The following is a 21,809-nucleotide window of genomic DNA, read 5'->3' on the forward strand; positions in this document are numbered from 1 at the left end:
GAGACTGTGCCACAGAATAATATTACGGCGGACTATGGCATTACTAATCACCTTAGTCAAAGATTTATATCTCAGGATCCAAATAACATCTGCGATCTGTTGGAAGAGATTATTCTTCTCCATCCTGGTTTTTCTCCTTTCATACTCTATTCCGCTAAATGAGTTAGCCTAGCTGCCTCATAATATAAAAAGATATTAGGAAATGCAACTCCTCCCTTGGAATATCCTGTTTGTAGGATTTTGTTAGCTGTCCTGGGTGTTTTACTTTGCCAAACATAATTTAAGAATACATTATGGATTTGCTGTAAAATTTCATTAGGAACAATAAGAGGGGTACACCTAAGCAAGAATAAAACCTTGGGCAGCAGGGACATTTTAATAGTGGCCACTCTCCCTAGCCACGATATTTCCTTAAAATCCCATTTCATTAATACAATTTTATTTCATTAAACTCTAAAATCGAGGGCAGTAGAGGTAAAATATACCAGAATAGCCACTGGGCCCTGGTGCTTTATTATTTTCTAGTTGCTTTATTGCCTCTGAAGGATTCTTTTGCACTGTCAGATAAGGTTGGTAACTTTAGCTCAAGGAGGAAGAAGATATATCCTCAACAGAAGCCTCTACAGGAGACTCATATTTAGCTATATTATACAAATTATCATTATTATTACCAATGTCAGTTGGGGCATGGACTTTCCTCCCCTCATGAACTATGAAATGTATACTGCAAGATATGATGAATACATAAGTTGTTTAAATTTAAGGGCAGCTTCTCCTTTGAACTTTGTTTTCCTTACTAAAAGCTTTCAGATGGGAAATCTCCCCAGAAAGAGCCTTTGTAGGTTTTAGTTTATTCGCCTTTTCTTTAGTATTGAGTGAACATACCAGTTTGCCTAGTGGACCACCTCTATCTTTCTTGAATTTAGCTACTTTCGCTAAGTAGAAATCTCTGACATATGACTTAAGCATCATCCCCTGTATTTGGTGGGAGGTTTGACCCTGCAGGTTGGTAAAAAGGAATTCATTAACAGCATCCCTGATATCTTGTTCAAAATCCGGATCATCCCACAAAAATTGTATGAATTTCTTCCATGTGGATTTGGCTGAGAGGGAAACCGAGCCCTTAACAGAAAAGGAAACTGTGTTGTGGTCAGACCATGAGCAAATATGGATTTTAGAATCTATCATGTCATTCAGTCCAGGAGTCTACAAAAAAATAGTCCAGACGCGAATAAAATTGACGACAAGGAGAAAAATAGTAAAAAGCTTTATTACCTGGATGGCAGGATCTCCAGGCAATACTGAAAAAATAATTTTCTAAATTTGGGAGCTGAGGATCTAGAGAATGAGTCAAGTGTTTTACCTAAGGGGAGTTGTTTATCCTTAATTGGGTCCCATACAATGTTGATGTTGCCACCTAGACTAGAGTTCCATGTTTAATCTGGTCTACAAATTCTAGTAACTTACTCAAAAAAATTAACTGGCCTTGATTTGGGGTGTAAACATTAACTAACGTGAAGACTGAGTTATTCAGTTTGCATATTAAAGACAGGTAGCATCCCTCCACATCTTGTTCAACATAATTCTGCTGGAAATTTATATTTTTATTAATCAGAATAGACCCCCCCCCCCAACTACTTGTCTCACAGAAAGAAGCTTTATAGACTATTGGAAAATGTGTACTTTTCAACAAAGGTGAATTATTGGTTACCCAATAGATTATATTGAAGATATTCAACATCTGTTTTCAAAAACTTTAAGTAAATTGGAGAAGGCTGGGATTTGTTGGTGAATTGAGCCCCTTAGTATTAAGGGTTGTGAAGTGCATATTAAGGATATATGACATTTTAGGTGAGAAAAGGAAGAAGGAAAGAAAGAGAAGAAAAAAAAAAGGGGGAGAATTTGCGAGTGCCTGTGTACAAGATCAGTGAACAAGCACTAACTAAACTCAAAGAGATTGAGAGCTGTAATTCAGCTCTACAAGTTGGGTACTCAGCAGTTGGCTAACAATAAAGTAACAAAAAAATGAAAAGCCACATAATGACCTAGGAGAAAAAAATCTGTATATCAACAATATTGTGCTAGAATAAAGTGATCTATCAAAATACAAGTAAAAGAAAATAAATAATATGAATCTACGTTCCTATGTCTACCAAGTAAACCTTTTTTGGAGGGGTATAGGAGTGAAATGTACTAACCCATTGACCAGGAATTAACATATGATATATTATCTCTATTTTCAATGGATAGGGTATAATCTGAGTTAATCTCACACTAGCAAAAAATATACCAAGTAGTGCAGTACTTTTCTCCAAACCTATAGTTGCTATAAAACAGTACTCTCTCTCTGGAGGGGGAGTCTAGTGCAGAGCTGTTTCGTTTAGTAGATCAAGATTTTTGTGGTAAAGACCTCCATTCCTTAGCCGTGGGTCAGTAGATGTGTAGGCTGTGTGTACTCTCTTCCTCTCTAGATGAAGCTGGTGAAGTCTGCAGAGATTTCTCGCTTTCAGTTGACCAGTCCTTTAACAGTTGTCTTCATTAAGCAGGGGTATCTGCTGTGTAGATATTCCCCCCTTTGTGTATTAGCAGTTTAGCGAGGTGACCCCCATCTACAGTGGACTCCTTGTTGCCGAAGAGATCTGGTAAGGTCATGGAAAGGTCCTCTTTTTTGTATGGTATACAGTGACAGATCAGGAAAGACCTGAATATTATTAACCCCTTAATGACCGGACCATTTTTCAATTTTCTTACGCTTAATGACAATGGCTATTTTTACATTTCTGCGGTGTTTGTGTTTAGCTGTAATATTCCTCTTACTCATTTACTGTACCCACACATATTATATATCGTTTTTCTCGCCATTAAATGGACTTTCTAAAGATACCATTATTTTCATCATGTCTTATAATTTACTACAAAAAAAATAATAAAATATGAGGAAAAAATGGAAAAAAACACACTTTTTCTAACTTTGACCCCCAAAATCTGTTACACATCTACAATCACCAAAAAACACCCATGCTAAATAGTTTCTAAATTTTGTCCTGAGTTTAGAAATACCCAATGTTTACATGTTCTTAGCTTTTTTTGCAAGTTATAGGGCCATAAATACAAGTAGCACTTCGCTATTTCCAAACCACTTTTTTTTCAAAATTAGCGCTAGTTACATTGGAACCCTGATATCTGTCAGGAATACCTGAATATCCCTTGACATGTATATATTTTTTGTTAGAAGACAACCCAAAGTATTGATCTAGGCACATTTTGGTATATTTTATGCCACCATTTCACCGCCAAATGTGAGCAAATAAAAAAAAAACTTTACATTTTTCACAATTTTAGGTTTCTCACTGAAATTATTTACAAACAGCTTGTGCTATTATGGCACAAATTGTTGTAAAAGCTTCTTTGGGATCCCCTTTGTTCAGAAATAGCAGACTTATATGGCTTTGGCATTGCTTTTTGGTAATTAGAAGGCCGCTAAATGCTGCTGCGCACCACACGTAAATTATGCCCAGCAGTGAAGGGGTTAATTAGGTAGGTTGTAGGGAGCTTGCAGGGTTAATTTTAGCTTTAGGGTAGAGATCAGCCTCCCACCTGACACATCCCACCCCCTGATCCCTCCCAAACAGCTCTCTTCCCTCCCCCACCCCACAAATGTCCCCGCCATCTTAAGTACTGGCAGAAAGTCTGCCAGTACTAAATAAAAGGAGTTTTTTTTTTTTTTTATAAAAAAAATAAAATATTTTAGCTGTGATGGACTCCTGCCTTATCCCCAACCTCCATGATCCCCCCCCCCCAGCTCTCTAACCCTCTCCCCTATCTAATTGCGGCCATCTTGGGTACTGGCAGCTGTCTGCCAGTACCCAATTTGCCCCAAAAACAAAAGTATTTTTTCCTCTTTTGGAATTTTTTATGTTTTCTGTAGTGTAGCAGCCCCCCACAATACCCCTATCCCCCTCCCCCTCCCAGATCCTTTTATATTATTTTTTTTTTATATCTTTCCCCCCCCCTCTTCCCTCCTCATTGGTGTCAGTGGGCAGCTAATGCGCGCGCACGCGCGCCCCCCCGCACGCTCCCGGCACCCGGCGTGCACATTGCACTTCTAGGAACCGGATGCCGGGTAGCGATGGGCCGCCCACCCGCCTCCCTGTTACGCTCCCACCCACCAACGAACCGGCACCATCGCTACCGGTGCAGAGAGGGCCACAGAGTGGCTCTCTCTGCATCGGAGTCTTCTAAAAAGGTATTGCAGGATGCCTCCATATGGAGGCATCACTGCAATACCCTGAGAGCTGCTGGAAGCGATTGCGATCGCTTCCAGCACTCTGTTAGACAACTGACGTACCAGGTACGTCCATTGTCATTAACTGCTTGTTAATGCATGACGTACCTGGCACGTCAGTTGTCATTAAGGGGTTAAACAATTCCAGGAGAGTAGAGGTGGAGAAAATTGCTTCAAGAGCCTGTTCTTTATAGGTTAAGAAATAAAATCTAGCAATAACATCTCTTGTTTTTTCTATAGGGATATTTTGCCACCTAGAAATTCTGTATGTATATTCATATATATAAGTGTAAACCTTTATTCTAATGTTTTGTCAAAGTGTGCTAAATTTTCTAGGGCTGTTATGTGTTGTGCTTGAGAGCAACACATAACTTTCAACTTGTAATATGAGTGATGTTTAGCATTTTGCGGCATCCATTCAAAATATAGGACTCGCTAAACAGATGTCAGCTGTGCTAAATATTCTCTGGTAATTCTGTTTTACCATGGACTTGTTATATCAATTTGCACACTAAATTTAGCTCTATCAACATTTCTCCATATGTAAACTTTTTTTGTAACATGTGCTCATATACATGATGGGTTTTAACATTCATTATGAGATTGCCTTGCTAACTTTTGCCTAGATCACGTGTTTTGCGCTAAACAGAGTGCGAAAATAAAGCCAAAAAATGTGCGTTATTTCACTCTCCATAGCGCTGCCATTATGAGATACTGAAAAGCCTCCTTGTGCTGTGCGTTATGGTGCGTTAAGCTCCATACCGCACAAAAGCCAAGGGCTGAGTTTACGTGCTCGTGCACGCTTTCCCCCATAGACATCAATGGGAAGAAAGTGTTAGAAAAAAAACTAACACCTGAAGTGCGGAATAGCGATCGCCGTAACGCAACCCCATTTATGTCTAAAGGGAAAAGAAAGTTACATTTTAAACCTAACACCCTAACATAAACCCCTAGTCTAAACACCCCTAAACTGCTGCTCCCCGACCGCCAACACTAAATAAAGTTATTAACCCCTAATCCTCCGCTCCCCGACATCACGACACCTAAATAAACCTATTAACCCCTAAACTGCCGCCCCCCCCACATTGCAAAACACTAAATTAAACTATTAACCTCTAAACCTAACACCTAACGTTTAATTAAAATGACAATATAACTATCTTAAAATAAATAAAAAACTTATCTGTGAAATAAAAAAAAACTAAGTTGATACTATAAATTAACCTAACATTACTATTCTAATAAAATAAAATAAAACTACCAATTAAAAAATCTAAATTACAAAAAATAATAAACACTAAATTACGAAAAATAAAAAACACTAAAATTACAAAAAATAATAAACGAAATAATCAAAAATCAAATCAATTACACCTAATCTAATAGCCATATAAAAAAAAAAAAAAAAAAAAAAAAAAACACCCCCTAGCCTACAATAAACTACCAATAGCCCTTAAAAGGGTCTTTTGTAGGGCATTGCCCTAAGTTAAACAGCTCTTTTGCCTGTAAAAAAATACAAAGTCCCCCCAACAGTAAAACCCACCACCCAACCAACCCCCCAAAATGAAAAACCTAACTCTAAAAAAAAACCTAAGCTACCCATTGCCCCTAAAGGGGCATTTGTATGGGCATTGCCCTTAAAATGGTTTCAGCTCTTTTTAACAGTCCTTAAAAGGGCATTCAGCTCTTTTACAATTTGCCCAAAGCCCTAATCTGAAGAAAAACAAAATTTATGCTTACCTGATAAATGTCTTTCTTTTGCGATGTACCGAGTCCACGGTTTCATCCTTACTTGTGGGATATTATCCTTCCCTACAGGAAGTGGCAAAGAGCACCCACAGCAGAGCTGTCTATATAGCTCCTCCCTTGACTCCACTTCCCAGTCATTCGACCGAAGGCTTAGGAAGAAAAAGGAGAAACTATAAGGTGCAGAGGTGACTGAAGTTTTCAATAAAAAATACCATCTGTCTTGAATAAACAGGGCGGGCCGTGGACTCGGTACATCGCAAAAGAAAGAAATTTATCAGGTAAGCATAAATTTTGTTTTCTTTTGCAAGATGTACCGAGTCCACGGTTTCATCCTTACTTGTGGGATACCAATACCAAAGCTTTAGGACACGGATGAAAGGGAGGGACAAGACAGGAACCTAAACGGAAGGCACCACTGCTTGCGCTTGCAGAACCTTTCTCCCAAAAATAGCATCCGAAGAAGCAAAAGTATCAAATTTGTAAAATTTGGAAAAGGTATGAAGCAAAGACCAAGTCGCAGCCTTACAAATCTGTTCAACAGAAGCATCATTTTTAAAAGCCCATGTGGAAGCCACCGCTCTAGTAGAGTGAGCTGTAATTCTTTCAGGAGGCTGCTGTCCAGCAGTCTCGTATGCCAAACGGATGATGCTTTTCAGCCAAAAGGAAAGAGAGGTAGCCGTAGCTTTTTTACCTCTACGCTTTCCAGAATAGACAAACAAAGAAGATGTTTGATGGAAATCTTTGGTTGCTTGCAAATAAAACTTCAAAGCATGAACCACGTCCAAGTTGTGCAACAGACGCTCCTTCCTAGAAGAAGGATTAGGACACAGAGAAGGAACAACAATTTCCTGATTGATATTCCTATTAGTAACAACCTTAGGAAGGAATCCAGGTTTGGTACACAAAACCACCTTATCAGCATGGAAAACAAGATAAGGCGAGTTGCATTGTAATGCAGATAGTTCAGAAACTCTTTGAGCCGAAGAGATAGCAACTAAAAACAGAACTTTCCAAGATAGAAGCTTAATATCTATGGAATGCATGGGTTCAAACGGAACCCCTTGAAGAACCTTAAAAACTAAATTCAAACTCCATGGCAGAGCAACAGGTTTAAACACAGGCTTGATTCTAACTAAAGCCTGACAGAACGCCTGAACGTCTGGAACATCTGCCAGACGCTTGTGCAATAGAATGGACAAAGCAGATATCTGCTCTTTTAAGGAACTAGCTGATAATCCCTTCTCCAATCCTTCTTGGAGAAAGGCCAAAATCCTAGAAATCCTGATCTTACTCCATGAGTAGCCTTTGGATTCGCACCAATAAAGATATTTACGCCATATCTTATGATAAATTTTCCTGGTGACAGGCTTTCGAGCCTGAATCAAGGTATCTATGACTGACTCAGAGAAACCCCGCTTGGATAAAATCAAGCGTTCAATCTCCAAGCAGTCAGTCGCAGAGAAATTAGATTTGGATGCTTGAACGGACCTTGAATCAGAAGGTCCTGTCTCAGCGGTAGAGTCCATGGTGGAAGAGATGACATGTCCACCAGGTCTGCATACCAAGTCCTGCGTGGCCACGCAGGTGCTATCAAAATCCCCGAAGCTCTCTCCTGTTTGATTCTGGCAATCAAACGAGGAAGGAGAGGGAATGGTGGAAACACATAAGCCAGGTTGAACGACCAGGCTACTGCTAGAGCATCTATCAGTACTGCCTGAGGATCCCTTGACCTGGACCCGTAACAAGGAAGTTTGGCGTTCTGACGAGACGCCATCAGATCCAATTCTGGTGTGCCCCATAGCAGAATCAGTTGAGCAAACACCTCCGGATGGAGTTCCCACTCCCCCGGATGAAAAGTCTGACGACTTAGAAAATCCGCCTCCCAGTTCTCTACTCCTGGGATATAGATTGCTGATAGATGGCAAGAGTGAGTCTCTGCCCATCGGATTATTTTGGAAACTTCTATCATCGCTAGAGAACTCTTTGTTCCTCCCTGATGATTTATATATGCTACAGTCGTGATATTGTCCGACTGAAATCTTATGAATCTGGCCGAAGCCAGCTGAGACCACGCTTGAAGAGCATTGATTATCGCTCTCGGTTCTAGAATATTTATCGGGAGGAGAGCCTCCTCCTGAGTCCACAAACCCTGTGCTTTCAGGGAATTCCAGACTGCACCCCAGCCCAGTAGGCTGGCGTCTGTCGTCACTATGACCCACGCTGGCCTTCGGAAACACATTCCCTGGGACAGGTGATCCTGTGACAACCACCAAAGAAGAGAGTCTCTGGTCTCTTGATCCAGATTTATCTGAGGAGATAAATCTGCATAATCCCCATTCCACTGTTTGAGCATGCATAGTTGCAGTGGTCTGAGATGTAAGCGAGCAAACGGAACTATGTGCATTGCCGCTACCATTAGTCCAATTGCCTTCATACACTGAGCCACTGACGGCCGAGGAATGGAATGAAGAGCTCGGCAGGTGGTTAAAATTTTTGATTTCCTGACCTCCGTCAGAAATATTTTCATGTCCACCGAGTCTATCAGAGTCCCCAGAAATGAAACTCTTGTGAGAGGGGAAAGAGAACTCTTTTTTACGCTCACCTTCCACCCATGAGATCTTAGAAAAGCCAACACGATGTCTGTGTGAGACTTGGCTAGTTGAAAAGCCAACACCTGAATTAAGATATCGTCTAGATAAGGCGCCACTGCTATGCCCCGTGGCCTTAGGACCGCCAGAAGGGACCCTAGTACCTTTGTGAAAATTCTGGGAGCTGTGGCCAACCCGAAGGGAAGAGCCACAAACTGGTAATGCCTGTCCAGAAAGGTGAACCTGAGAAACTGGTGATGATCTCTGTGGATAGGGATGTGTAGATACGCATCCTTTAAGTCCACGGTGGTCATATATTGACCCTCCTGGATCATTGGTAAAATGGTCTCCATTTTGAAGGATGGGACTCTGAGGAATTTGTTTAGGATCTTAAGATCTAAGATTGGTCTCAAGGTTCCCTCCTTTTTGGGAACCACAAACAGATTGGAGTAAAACCCTTGCCCTTGTTCTGCTTTCATAACAGGGCGGATCACTACCATGGTATGTAGGTCTTCTACACAACATAAGAACGCCTCTCTTTTTGTCTGGTTTGCAGACAATTGAGAAAGATGAAATCTCCCCCTTGGAGGAGAATCTTTGAAGTCTAGAAGGTATCCCTGGGTTACTATTTCTAAACCCCAGGAGTCTGCCCCAACTAGATCCGGTCCCGGATCGGGGGCTACCCCTTCATGCTGTCTTGGTGGCAGCAGCGGGCTTCTTGGCCTGTTTACCCTTGTTCCAAGCCTGGTTAGGTCTCCAGACTGACTTGGATTGAGCAAAATTCCCCTCTTGTTTTGCAGCAGGGGAAGAGGTAGAGGGACCACCTTTGAAGTCTCAAAGGAACGAAAATTATTTTGATTGACCCTCATCCTATTTGTCTTATCTTGACGGAGGGCATGGCCTTTCCCTCCAGTGATGTCTGAAATGATCTCTTTCAGTTCAGGCCCGAATATGGTCTTATTCTTTTGACAAGGGATGGTCAAAAGCTTAGATTTTGATGACACATCAGCCGACCAGGACTTAAGCCATAACGCTCTACAATGACAAAACCTGAATTCTTTGCCGCTAATTTAGCCAGTTGAAAAGCGGCATCTGTAATGAAAGAATTAGCTAGCTTAAGAGCCCTAATTCTATCCAGAATATCCTATATTGGGGTCTCCACCTGAAGAGCCTCTTCTAGAGCCTCGAACCAAAAGGCAGCTGCAGTGGTTACAGGTACAATGCACGCTATAGGTTGGAGAAGAAAACCCTGATGAACAAAAATTTTCTTTAGGAGACCCTCTAATTTTTTATCCATAGGATCTTTGAAAGCACAACTGTCCTCAATAGGTATAGTTGTACGCTTAGCCAGAGTAGAAATAGCTTCCTCCACTTTAGGGACCGTCTGCCACGAGTCCCGCATGGTGTCAGATATGGGAAACATTTTTTTAAAAGTAGGAGGGGGAGCGAACGGAATACCTGGTCTATCCCACTCCTTAGAAACAATGTCCGAAATCCTCTTAGGGACCGGAAAAACATCAGTGTAGACAGGAACCTCTAAATCTTTGTCCATTTTACACAATTTCTCTGGAACTACAATAGGGTCACAATCATCCAGAGTCGCTAAAACCTCCCTGAGCAACAAGCGGAGGTGTTCAAGCTTAAATTTAAAGGCTGTCATATCTGAGTCTGTCTGAGGGAACATCTTTCCTGAATCAGAAATCTCTCCCTCAGACAGCAAATCCCTCACCCCTACTTCAGAACATTGTGAGGGTACATCGGATACGGCTACTAAAGCGTCAGAGGGCTCAGCATTTGTTCTCAACCCAGAGCTTGCAGGGTGAAAGAATTAGATGCACTAGAGGTACTTGGCGTCATTTGTGCGGGCGTTACTGGTTGTGACACTTGGGGAGAATTAGATGGCATAGCCTGATTTCCTTCTGCCTGAGAATCATCCAGCGCCACACTCTTAAATGTTAAAATATGCTGTTTGCAATTTATAGACAAATCTGTGCATGTGGGACACATTCTAAGAGGGGGTACCACAATGGCTTCTAAACATATTGAACAAGGAGTTTCCTCAATGTCAGACATGTTGAACAGGCTAGTAATGATACAAGCAAGCTTGGAAAACACTTTATTCAGTGAAAAAACAACAATTTTAAAAAAAAACGGTACTGTGCCTTTAAGAGAAAAAAAGCATACACGTTCTGCAAAACTGCTTAAAAATGCATCAAACTTTTCAAATTTTTTACAGCAGATTCAATAAGTATAACTAAGATTGCCCCACAAGCAAATGAAACCTTTAACCCTTTAATGTGCAAACCGGATTGACAAAGTACCAAAAACCGGAAAAAACACTATCAGTACCTTGCCACAGCTCTGCTGTGGCGCCTACCTGCCCTTAGGAATTGGAAATGTGGGGTAAAAGCTTCAATTTGGCCCAAAAAGTTAACCAGGGCCCACCGGAGTAGTAGCTTGATGCTTGCCAAGTGAAAACAACTGCGCATCTGAGGCGCGAAAATAGGCCCCGCCTATCTCACTCAATGTTTCTATAGCCTCAACAAACCACACCAAAGCGGTTTAAAACTAGCCATGTGGGTTCTGAATCCCCAAAAAAGCCAAGTGTACCCTCAATAAAGTTGTCCCCAAAAACGTTATTGTAATATCACTCCCAGTTCACCCAACCGTTTGCTCATATCCTCCAAACTGAGTGTCAACCATAATTTTAATTAGCCCTCTATGCAAGCTTAGTAATGCCACTATAAGTCTAGGATTACTGCTTACCCTTACCCTCATGGGGATACTGTCAGCCTTTCTGAAATATTACAGTCTCTCCAGAAAAAATGACTGAACATACCTCATTGCTATATAGCATGAAAAACGTTCCTCACACTGAAGTTTTCCTGTACTCCTCAGCCTCTGTGGGAACAGCACTGGATCTTAGTTACAAATGCTAAGATCATCATCCTCCAGGCAGAAATCTTCATCCATCTCCTGCCTGAGAGTAAGTAGTACACACCGGTACCATTTTAAAATAACAAACTCTTGCTTGAAGAAAATAAAAACTAACAGTTTATCACCTCTTTCACTTTACCCTTCTTCTTGCTTAGAGCCGGCAAAGAGAATGACTGGGGGGTGGAGTCAAGGGAGGAGCTATATAGACAGCTCTGCTGTGGGTGCTCTTTGCCACTTCCTGTAGGGAAGGATAATATCCCACAAGGATGAAACCGTGGACTCGGTACATCTTGCAAAAGAAAACCCACCCATCTCCATTATCCAGGCGGCGAGAAGTCTTCATCCAGGCGGCGAGCCATCCTTGACCGGCAATGACATCTTGTGCGGAGCGTCCTCTTCATACGGTCACCGTCGTACACTGAAGTTGAATGCATGGTACCCGTTTCAAAATAGCGTACCTTGCATTCCTATTGGCTGTTCAAATCAGCCAATAGGATTTCAGTAGCTCTCATCCTATTGGCTGATTTGAATTTCAAGAATCATATCAGCCAATAGGAATGCAAGGTACACCATTTTGAAACAGTTACCTTGCATTGAAATTCAGTGTACGGCGGTGACCATATGAAGTGGACGCTCCACGCAGAATGTCATCGCCGGTCCCGGATAGCTCTGCTCCGCGCCGCCGGGATGAAGATAGAAGATGCCCCAGCGATGGATGAAGATGTCCCCGCCTGGATGAAGACTTCTCACCGCCTGGATGGAGATGGATGTCCGGACTTCAGGAACCCGTGAGTAGATATTCTGGGGATAGTGTTAGGTATTTTTTTATTTTTTTGTGGTGGGTCTTTTTCAGATTAGGGCAAATTGTAAAAGAGCTGAATGCCCTTTTAAGGGCAGTGAAAAAGAGCTGAATGCCCTTTTAAAGGCAATGCCCATACAAATGCCCCTTTAGGTTTTTATTTATTTAAATTTAGTTATATTGTAATTTTAATTTAAAGTTAGGGGGTGTTAGGTTTAGGGGGTTAATAGTTTAATGTAGTGTTTTGAGATGTGGGGGGCCGTCAGTTTAGGGGTTAATAGGTTTATTTAGTGGCAGTGATGTGGGAGGCTGGAGGTTTAGGGGTTAATAGGTTTATTTAGTGGCGGCAATGTGGGAGGCCGGCAGTTTAGGGGTTAATAACTTTATTATAGTGTCAGCGATGTCGGGGAGCGGTGATTTAGGGGTTACTATATTTAAATAGTGTTGGCGATGTGGGTGGGCGGCAGATTAGGGGTTAATAAAGTTATTTAATAGTCACTATGTGGGCGGCAGATTAGGGGTTAATAAGTTTTAAATAGTGTTTGCGATGCGGGAGGGTGGCGATTTAGGGGTTATTCGGTAGTTTATGGGTGTTTGTATACTTTGTTACATTTTCGTTATGAGTTTTGTGAAATATTTTTGTTTCGCAAGATCCATAACTACTGCTCTCAGATGGCGGTATGGATCGTGTCGGTATAGGCTGTAAAGCAAGCATTTTAGCCTGAACGAACAACCTGTAATATCGGCGCCATGAAAATCCCGCACTCAAACGTCATTTTTTTGAGTGCGGTACGGACGTTTTGTTACAGGCTAAAATGCTTGTGTTACAGCTATAACGCCACAAAACGTAATATGCGTTCCTGGTCATTCCACGCGCAATGGCCAATTTTTCAGCGGTATAGCTGTACTGCAAAACGCGTAATCTAGCCGTTTATTATTAGTTTTTGAATGTTTAGTTATCTTTCTTACAATGTCCCTCTTAACCTGTTGGATCACCTGCTGTAAGGATCATAGGGTAACAAGTATGCAAAGCTTCCTTCTAGAGGTGAACACTAGATATGCCAAGCAAAGAAATTGTTCTGCTTTGGCAATGAAAGCTCCAAATATTCTGAAATGGCAAGGCACTGTTTTGCTTTGACAATGAATGCTACAAATATTCTGAGATGGCAAGGCATTGGATCACCTGCTGTAAGGATCACAGGGTAACAAGTATGCAAAGCTTCCTTCTAGAGGTGAACACTAGTTATGCCAAGCAAAGAAATTGTTTTGCTTTTGCAATGAAAGCTCCAAATATTCTGAGATGGCAAGGCATTGTTTTGCTTTAGCAATGAAAGCTCCAAATATTCTGAGATGGCAAGGCACTGCCGTTGTGATCTCTCTATAAATGAACTTGTACAGAATTACAGGAAAAGTTTAAAATTAGCAATGCTTGGATGATATACAGTATAATCTGAATATGATTATATTCAACCAAAGAAAATGTCTTTTTTTTCTGGGTAATGCTCTCTTCCTTATTAATTGTATTAATAATGTTTTGTGCTGTTTAATTGTATTATTCATGTTATGTGCTGTGCATACTTTAGGTATTTACAGTTTACTTGACTCAGAGCTATGTAACAATGCTGGTTCATGTAAAAAACAGAACTCTAAAACTAATTATTTCTCTTTCCTGCAAAATAATAGAATATTTGTGGAAGCACTTCTTTATTGAAAGGGTGATTGATTCATGGAATAAACTTCCACAAAAGGTGGTAATGACAAACAATGAGGAGGACTTTAAGTAAGCCTGGGACAAGCATAAGGCTTTCCTACAAACTAGATAAGTTTATAATTTTAGGAAATATTGGGCAAACTTACTGGGCCTATTGCTTACTGGGCCTATTGCTCTAATCTGCTGTCAAAATCTATGATTCTATGAAACCACCAGGGCACATACATTATCTCACCTATACTACATGGATCCAATATCATACCCCAGATGAGACCACTGCAATCTGTGATCATTTTTAGAGCTGAGAAAAATGCTCATTGCAGAACCCAATTAAATTAAATATAATGCAAATTCCCACTTGTCCCCATCAGGTCTCAGAGTAATGGCCCTTGGGGTCTCTTTCATACCAATCAACAGCAAATAAAGGGACAATGGCCAAACTAATATCACGCACAGCACATACTAAAGTTGCTTAGTATCTTAGATCTGCCCAGACCAAAGTCCCAGCAAAGCCACTGAAAGGACAAACCAGACCAATATCCGTTGTGGTCCCTTCAAAGTCCAGGCCAGAGCACTTGTAGTTGCTAACAGAGCCAATATTGGACCAATGCCCCATTTAGTCACTATAAAAGCTAAAATGAGCCCTGAAAGAGTCAATGTGAAAATTATTCATCATCTCCTATTCCTATGCATAAAAAAAAATTATATCAATTTCTGAGACATTTAAGGGAATTATATCATAAATTGTAAAATATATTTGAAAATCATTGGCCATTATTATCTTATATATGATGAATTTAGCAAAAACAGAATTTATGTTTACCTGATAAATTTCTTTCTCCAACGGTGTGTCCGGTCCACGGCGTCATCCTTACTTGTGGGATATTCTCTTCCCCAACAGGAAATGGCAAAGAGCCCAGCAAAGCTGGTCACATGATCCCTCCTAGGCTCCGCCTACCCCAGTCATTCGACCGACGTTAAGGAGGAATATTAGCATAGGAGAAACCATATGGTACCGTGGTGACTGTAGTTAAAGAAAATAAATTATCAGACCTGATTAAAAAAAAAAACCAGGGCGGGCCGTGGACCGGACACACCGTTGGAGAAAGAAATTTATCAGGTAAACATAAATTCTGTTTTCTCCAACATAGGTGTGTCCGGTCCACGGCGTCATCCTTACTTGTGGGAACCAATACCAAAGCTTTAGGACACGGATGACGGGAGGGAGCAAATCAGGTCACCTAAATGGAAGGCACCACGGCTTGCAAAACCTTTCTCCCAAAAATAGCCTCAGAAGAAGCAAAAGTATCAAACTTGTAAAATTTGGTAAAAGTGTGCAGTGAAGACCAAGTCGCTGCCCTACATATCTGATCAACAGAAGCCTCGTTCTTGAAGGCCCATGTGGAAGCCACAGCCCTAGTGGAATGAGCTGTGATTCTTTCAGGAGGCTGCCGTCCGGCAGTCTCGTAAGCCAATCTGATGATGCTTTTAATCCAAAAAGAGAGAGAGGTAGAAGTTGCTTTTTGACCTCTCCTTTTACCTGAATAAACAACAAACAAGGAAGATGTTTGTCTAAAATCCTTTGTAGCATCTAAATAGAATTTTAGAGCGCGAACAACATCCAAATTGTGCAACAAACGTTCCTTCTTTGAAACTGGTTTCGGACACAGAGAAGGCACGATAATCTCCTGGTTAATGTTTTTGTTAGAAACAACTTTCGGAAGAAAACCAGGTTTAGTACGTAACACCACCTTATCTGCATGGAACACCAGATAAGGAGGGGAACACTGCAGAGCAGATAATTCTGAAACTCTTCTAGCAGAAGAAATTGCAACTAAAAACAAAACTTTCCAAGATAATAACTTAATATCAACGGAATGTAAGGGTTCAAACGGAACCCCCTGAAGAACTGAAAGAACTAAATTGAGACTCCAAGGAGGAGTCAAAGGTTTGTAAACAGGCTTAATTCTAACCAAAGCCTGAACAAAGGCTTGAACATCTGGCACAGCTGCCAGCTTTTTGTGAAGTAACACCGACAAGGCAGAAATCTGTCCCTTCAGGGAACTTGCCGATAATCCTTTTTCCAATCCTTCTTGAAGGAAGGATAGAATCCTAGGAATCTTAACCTTGTCCCAAGGGAATCCTTTAGATTCACACCAACAGATATATTTTTTCCAAATTTTGTGGTAAATCTTTCTAGTTACAGGCTTTCTGGCCTGAACAAGAGTATCGATAACAGAATCTGAGAAACCTCGCTTCGATAAAATCAAGCGTTCAATCTCCAGGCAGTCAGCTGGAGTGAAACCAGATTCGGATGTTCGAACGGACCCTGAACAAGAAGGTCTCGTCTCAAAGGTAGCTTCCAAGGTGGAGCCGATGACATATTCACCAGATCTGCATACCAAGTCCTGCGTGGCCACGCAGGAGCTATCAAGATCACTGACGCCCTCTCCTGATTGATCCTGGCTACCAGCCTGGGAATGAGAGGAAACGGCGGAAACACATAAGCTAGTTTGAAGGTCCAAGGTGCTACTAGTGCATCCACTAGAGCCGCCTTGGGATCCCTGGATCTGGACCCGTAACAGGGAACTTTGAAGTTCTGACGAGAGGCCATTAGATCCATGTCTGGAATGCCCCACAGTTGAGTGACTAGGGCAAAGATTTCCGGATGGAGTTCCCACTCCCCCGGATGCAATGTCTGACGACTCAGAAAATCCGCTTCCCAATTTTCCACTCCCGGGATGTGGATAGCAGACAGGTGGCAGGAGTGAGACTCCGCCCATAGAATAATCTTGGTCACTTCCTCCATCGCTAGGGAACTCCTTGTTCCCCCCTGATGGTTGATGTACGCAACGGTCGTCATGTTGTCTGATTGAAACCGTATGAACTTGGTCCTTGCTAGCTGAGGCCAAGCCTTGAGAGCATTGAATATCGCTCTCAGTTCCAGAATATTTATCGGTAGAAGAGATTCTTCCCGAGACCAAAGACCCTGAGCTTTCAGGGATCCCCAGACCGCGCCCCAGCCCGTCAGACTGGCGTCGGTCGTGACAATGACCCACTCTGGTCTGCGGAATGTCATCCCTTGTGACAGGTTGTCCAGGGACAGCCACCAACGGAGTGAGTCTCTGGTCCTCTGATTTACTTGTATCTTTGGAGACAAGTCTGTATAGTCCCCATTCCACTGACTGAGCATGCACAGTTGTAATGGTCTTAGATGGATGCGCGCAAAAGGAACTATGTCCATTGCCGCTACCATCAACCCGATCACTTCCATGCACTGAGCTACGGAAGGAAGAGGAACGGAATGAAGAATCCGACAAGAGTCCAGAAGCTTTGTTATTCTGGCCTCTGTTAGAAAAATCCTCATTTCTGAGGAATCTATAATTGTTCCCAAGAAGGGAACCCTTGTTGACGGGGATAGAGAACTCTTTTCCACGTTCACTTTCCAGCCGTGAGATCTGAGAAAGGCCAGGACGATGTCCGTGTGAGCCTTTGCTCGAGGGAGGGACGACGCTTGAATCAGAATGTCGTCCAGGTAGGGTACTACTGCAATGCCCCTTGGTCTTAGCACCGCTAGAAGGGACCCTAGTACCTTTGTGAAAATCCTTGGAGCAGTGGCTAATCCGAAAGGAAGCGCCACGAACTGGTAATGTTTGTCCAGGAATGCAAACCTTAGGAACCGATGATGTTCCTTGTGGATAGGAATATGTAGATACGCATCCTTTAAATCCACCGTGGTCATGAATTGACCTTCCTGGATGGAAGGAAGGATAGTTCGAATGGTTTCCATCTTGAACGATGGGACCTTGAGAAATTTGTTTAAGATCTTGAGATCTAGGATTGGTCTGAACGTTCCCTCTTTTTTGGGAACTATGAACAGATTGGAGTAGAACCCCATCCCTTGTTCTCTCAATGGAACAGGATGAATCACTCCCATTTTTAACAGGTCTTCTACACAATGTAAGAACGCCTGTCTTTTTATGTGGTCTGAAGACAACTGAGACCTGTGGAACCTCCCCCTTGGGGGAAGTCCCTTGAATTCCAGAAGATAACCCTGGGAGACTATTTCTAGCGCCCAAGGATCCAGAACATCTCTTGCCCAAGCCTGAGCGAAGAGAGAGAGTCTGCCCCCCACCAGATCCGGTCCCGGATCGGGGGCCAATATTTCATGCTGTCTTGGGAGCAGTGGCAGGTTTCTTGGCCTGCTTTCCCTTGTTCCAGCCTTGCATTGGTCTCCAAGCTGGCTTGGCCTGAGAAGTATTACCCTCTTGCTTAGAGGACGTAGCACCTTGGGCTGGTCCGTTTTTACGAAAGGGACGAAAATTAGGTCTATTTTTTGCCTTGAAAGGCCGATCCTGAGGAAGGGCATGGCCCTTACCCCCAGTGATATCAGAGATAATCTCTTTCAAGTCAGGACCAAACAGCGTTTTCCCCTTGAAAGGAATGTTTAGAAGCTTGTTCTTGGAAGACGCATCAGCCGACCAAGATTTCAACCAAAGCGCTCTGCGCGCCACAATAGCAAACCCAGAATTCTTAGCCGCTAACTTAGCCAATTGCAAAGAGGCGTCTAGAGTGAAAGAATTAGCCAATTTGAGAGCATTGACTCTGTCCATAATCTCCTCATAAGGAGGGGAGTCACTATCGAGCACCTTAATCAGTTCATCAAACCAGAAATATGCGGCTGTAGTGACAGGGACAATGCATGAAATGGGTTGTAGAAGGTACCCCTGCTGAACAAACATCTTTTTAAGCAAACCTTCTAATTTTTTATCCATAGGATCTTTGAAAGCACAACTATCTTCTATGGGAATAGTGGTGCGTTTGTTTAAAGTAGAAACCGCTCCCTCGACCTTGGGGACTGACTGCCATAAGTCCTTTCTGGGGTCGACCATAGGAAACAATTTTTTAAATATGGGGGGAGGGACGAAAGGAATACCGGGCCTTTCCCATTCTTTATTAACAATGTCCGCCACCCGCTTGGGTATAGGAAAAGCTTCTGGGAGCCCCGGCACCTCTAGGAACTTGTCCATTTTACATAGTTTCTCTGGGATGACCAAATTTTCACAATCATCCAGAGTGGATAATACCTCCTTAAGCAAAATGCGGAGATGTTCCAATTTAAATTTAAATGTAATCACATCAGATTCAGCCTGCTGAGAAATGTTCCCTAAATCAGTAATTTCTCCCTCAGACAAAACCTCCCTGGCCCCCTCAGATTGGGTTAGGGGCCCTTCAGAGATATTAATATCAGCGTCGTCATGCTCTTCAGTAACTAAAACAGAGCATCCACGCTTACGCTGACAAGGGTTCATTTTGGCTAAAATGTTTTTGACAGAATTATCCATTACAGCCGTTAATTGTTGCATAGTAAGGAGTATTGGCGCGCTAGATGTACTAGGGGCCTCCTGAGTGGGCAAGACTCGTGTAGACGAAGGAGGGAATGATGCAGTACCATGCTTACTCCCCTCACTTGAGGAATCATCTTGGGCATCATTGTCATTATCACATAAATCACATTTATTTAAATGAATAGGAATTCTGGCTTCCCCACATTCAGAACACAGTCTATCTGGTAGTTCAGACATGTTAAACAGGCATAAACTTGATAAGAAAGTACAAAAAACGTTTTGAAATAAAACCGTTACTGTCACTTTAAATTTTAAACTGAACACACTTTATTACTGCAATTGCGAAAAAACATGAAGGAATTGTTCAAAATTCACCAAACTTTCACCACAGTGTCTTAAAGCCTTGAAAATATTGCACACCAATTTTGGAAGCTTTAACCCTTAAAATAACGGAACCGGAGCCGTTTTAAGCTTTAACCCCTTTACAGTCCCTGGTATCTGCTTTGCTGAGACCCAACCAAACCCAAAGGGGAATACGATACCAAATGACGCCTTCAGAAGTCTTTTATAAGTATCAGAGCTCCTCTCACATGCGACTGCATGCCATGCCTCTCAAAAACAAGTGCGCAACACCGGCGCGAAAATGAGACTCTGCCTATGCTTTGGGAAAGCCCCTAAAGAATAAGGTGTCTAAAACAGTGCCTGCCGATATTATTATATCAAAATACCCAGAATAAATGATTCCTCAAGGCTAAATAAGTGTTAATATCAATCGATTTAGCCCAAAAAAGGTCTACAGTCTAAATAAGCCCTTGTGAAGCCCTTATTTACAATCGTAATAAACATGGCTTACCGGATCCCATAGGGAAAATGACAGCTTCCAGCATTACATCGTCTTGTTAGAATGTGTCATACCTCAAGCAGCAAAGGACTGCAAACTGTTCCCCCAACTGAAGTTAATTGCTCTCAACAGTCCTGTGTGGAACAGCCATGGATTTTAGTTACGGTTGCTAAAATCATTTTCCTCATACAAACAGAATTCTTCATCTCTTTTCTGTTTCTGAGTAAATAGTACGTACCAGCACTATTTGAAAATAACAAACTCTTGATTGAATAATGAAAAACTACAGTTAAACACTAAAAAACTCTAAGCCATCTCCGTGGAGATGTTGCCTGTACAACGGCAAAGAGAATGACTGGGGTAGGCGGAGCCTAGGAGGGATCATGTGACCAGCTTTGCTGGGCTCTTTGCCATTTCCTGTTGGGGAAGAGAATATCCCACAAGTAAGGATGACGCCGTGGACCGGACACACCTATGTTGGAGAAATTAAAATGTATCAACATTTTCCACCTAATTAATTTCACTAAAAATATGACTACAACCAACTTGAAGATGCCAAAAAGAGTGTATGGTGATTAACAATATACATCTTCTGCTATGGTGAAATACCTCAGGTTAACTGTACAGCAGTGGAAAGCTAATGGTGGTACAAGCTTGTCCCATGCAGTCTCTATCTATAATCTATATTTTTTTGCATTAATACACTTACCTCTCTCGCCTCCGTAAGCTCTGAAGTTCCTCTTTTGCTCTTCTCACAACTTCAGTAACCTCTGCATCGAGAGATAGAGTGGGTGGTGCTGGGCCAGAATTCAGGGAACGTGCATTTGCACGAGAGAGATTGCGGCGTAGAGATTCATTCATTGCTTCACTCTCAACCAGACGAGTTCTGTAGACAAGATACTGAAAGTTCTTAAGTACAGAAATGTATATAATACAACTCTTTGTATGTATTGGTAGATAGTATGTCAGCTTTCCTCAGTTTATCTGTATATAGACTCTCAGTTCAGTGTAAATGTACATAGGCTGTTTAGACTAATGCAATATATCAGTACATCTGTAAGTTCTGACCAGTTTATTAGGGATTTGCAATTTTATGTTTATTTCATGCAATGGGTATATTCTGTGCATGTACAGTGGCCTCAACTGAAAAATCAGAGAACAATTAGGGCAGAAATTACATTGCTGGTATTGATAATGTTTTTAATGGAGCCATTATAAAGGGTTGATGAAAATATTACAGAATCAAATGGTTTACAAAGTTACAAAGTAAAACATAGTAACATATTAAATTAGGTTGAAAAAAGATTGAAGTCCATCGAGTTCAAAATATACAAATCTAATATACTTATAAAAACGCTCCAGTTGAGCTTAAATGAATCCCATTAAAAAATGTGACCCATTTAACACAAGCAATCATATCCCTGAATTCTGTTTCTAGACAGAAATGTATCCAACTCATTTTTAAATGTATCTAAGGTTGGCATTTACTACCTCCTCGGGTAATGAGTTGCACAATTTGATTGCTCTTACAGTTAATAAAAACGTTTTCGT

The 21,809-nt window shown here is 41.7% G+C and overlaps 1 protein-coding gene across 2 annotated transcripts in view; it reads right to left on the reverse strand.

Moving 5' to 3' along the window:
• Window positions 1-21,809, reverse strand: part of KIF21B (kinesin family member 21B) — a 513,509-nt gene that overhangs the window by 357,099 nt on the left and 134,601 nt on the right. For both annotated transcript variants that reach the window (XM_053706916.1, XM_053706915.1), the window contains exon 11: window positions 20,968-21,144. In XM_053706916.1, the coding sequence (XP_053562891.1) occupies window positions 20,968-21,144 (177 nt within the window). The remainder of the gene's footprint in view (window positions 1-20,967; window positions 21,145-21,809) is intronic.

This window comes from Bombina bombina, chromosome 3, assembly GCF_027579735.1.
Source record: "Bombina bombina isolate aBomBom1 chromosome 3, aBomBom1.pri, whole genome shotgun sequence".
In the NCBI taxonomy this organism is placed as follows: domain Eukaryota; kingdom Metazoa; phylum Chordata; class Amphibia; order Anura; family Bombinatoridae; genus Bombina; species Bombina bombina.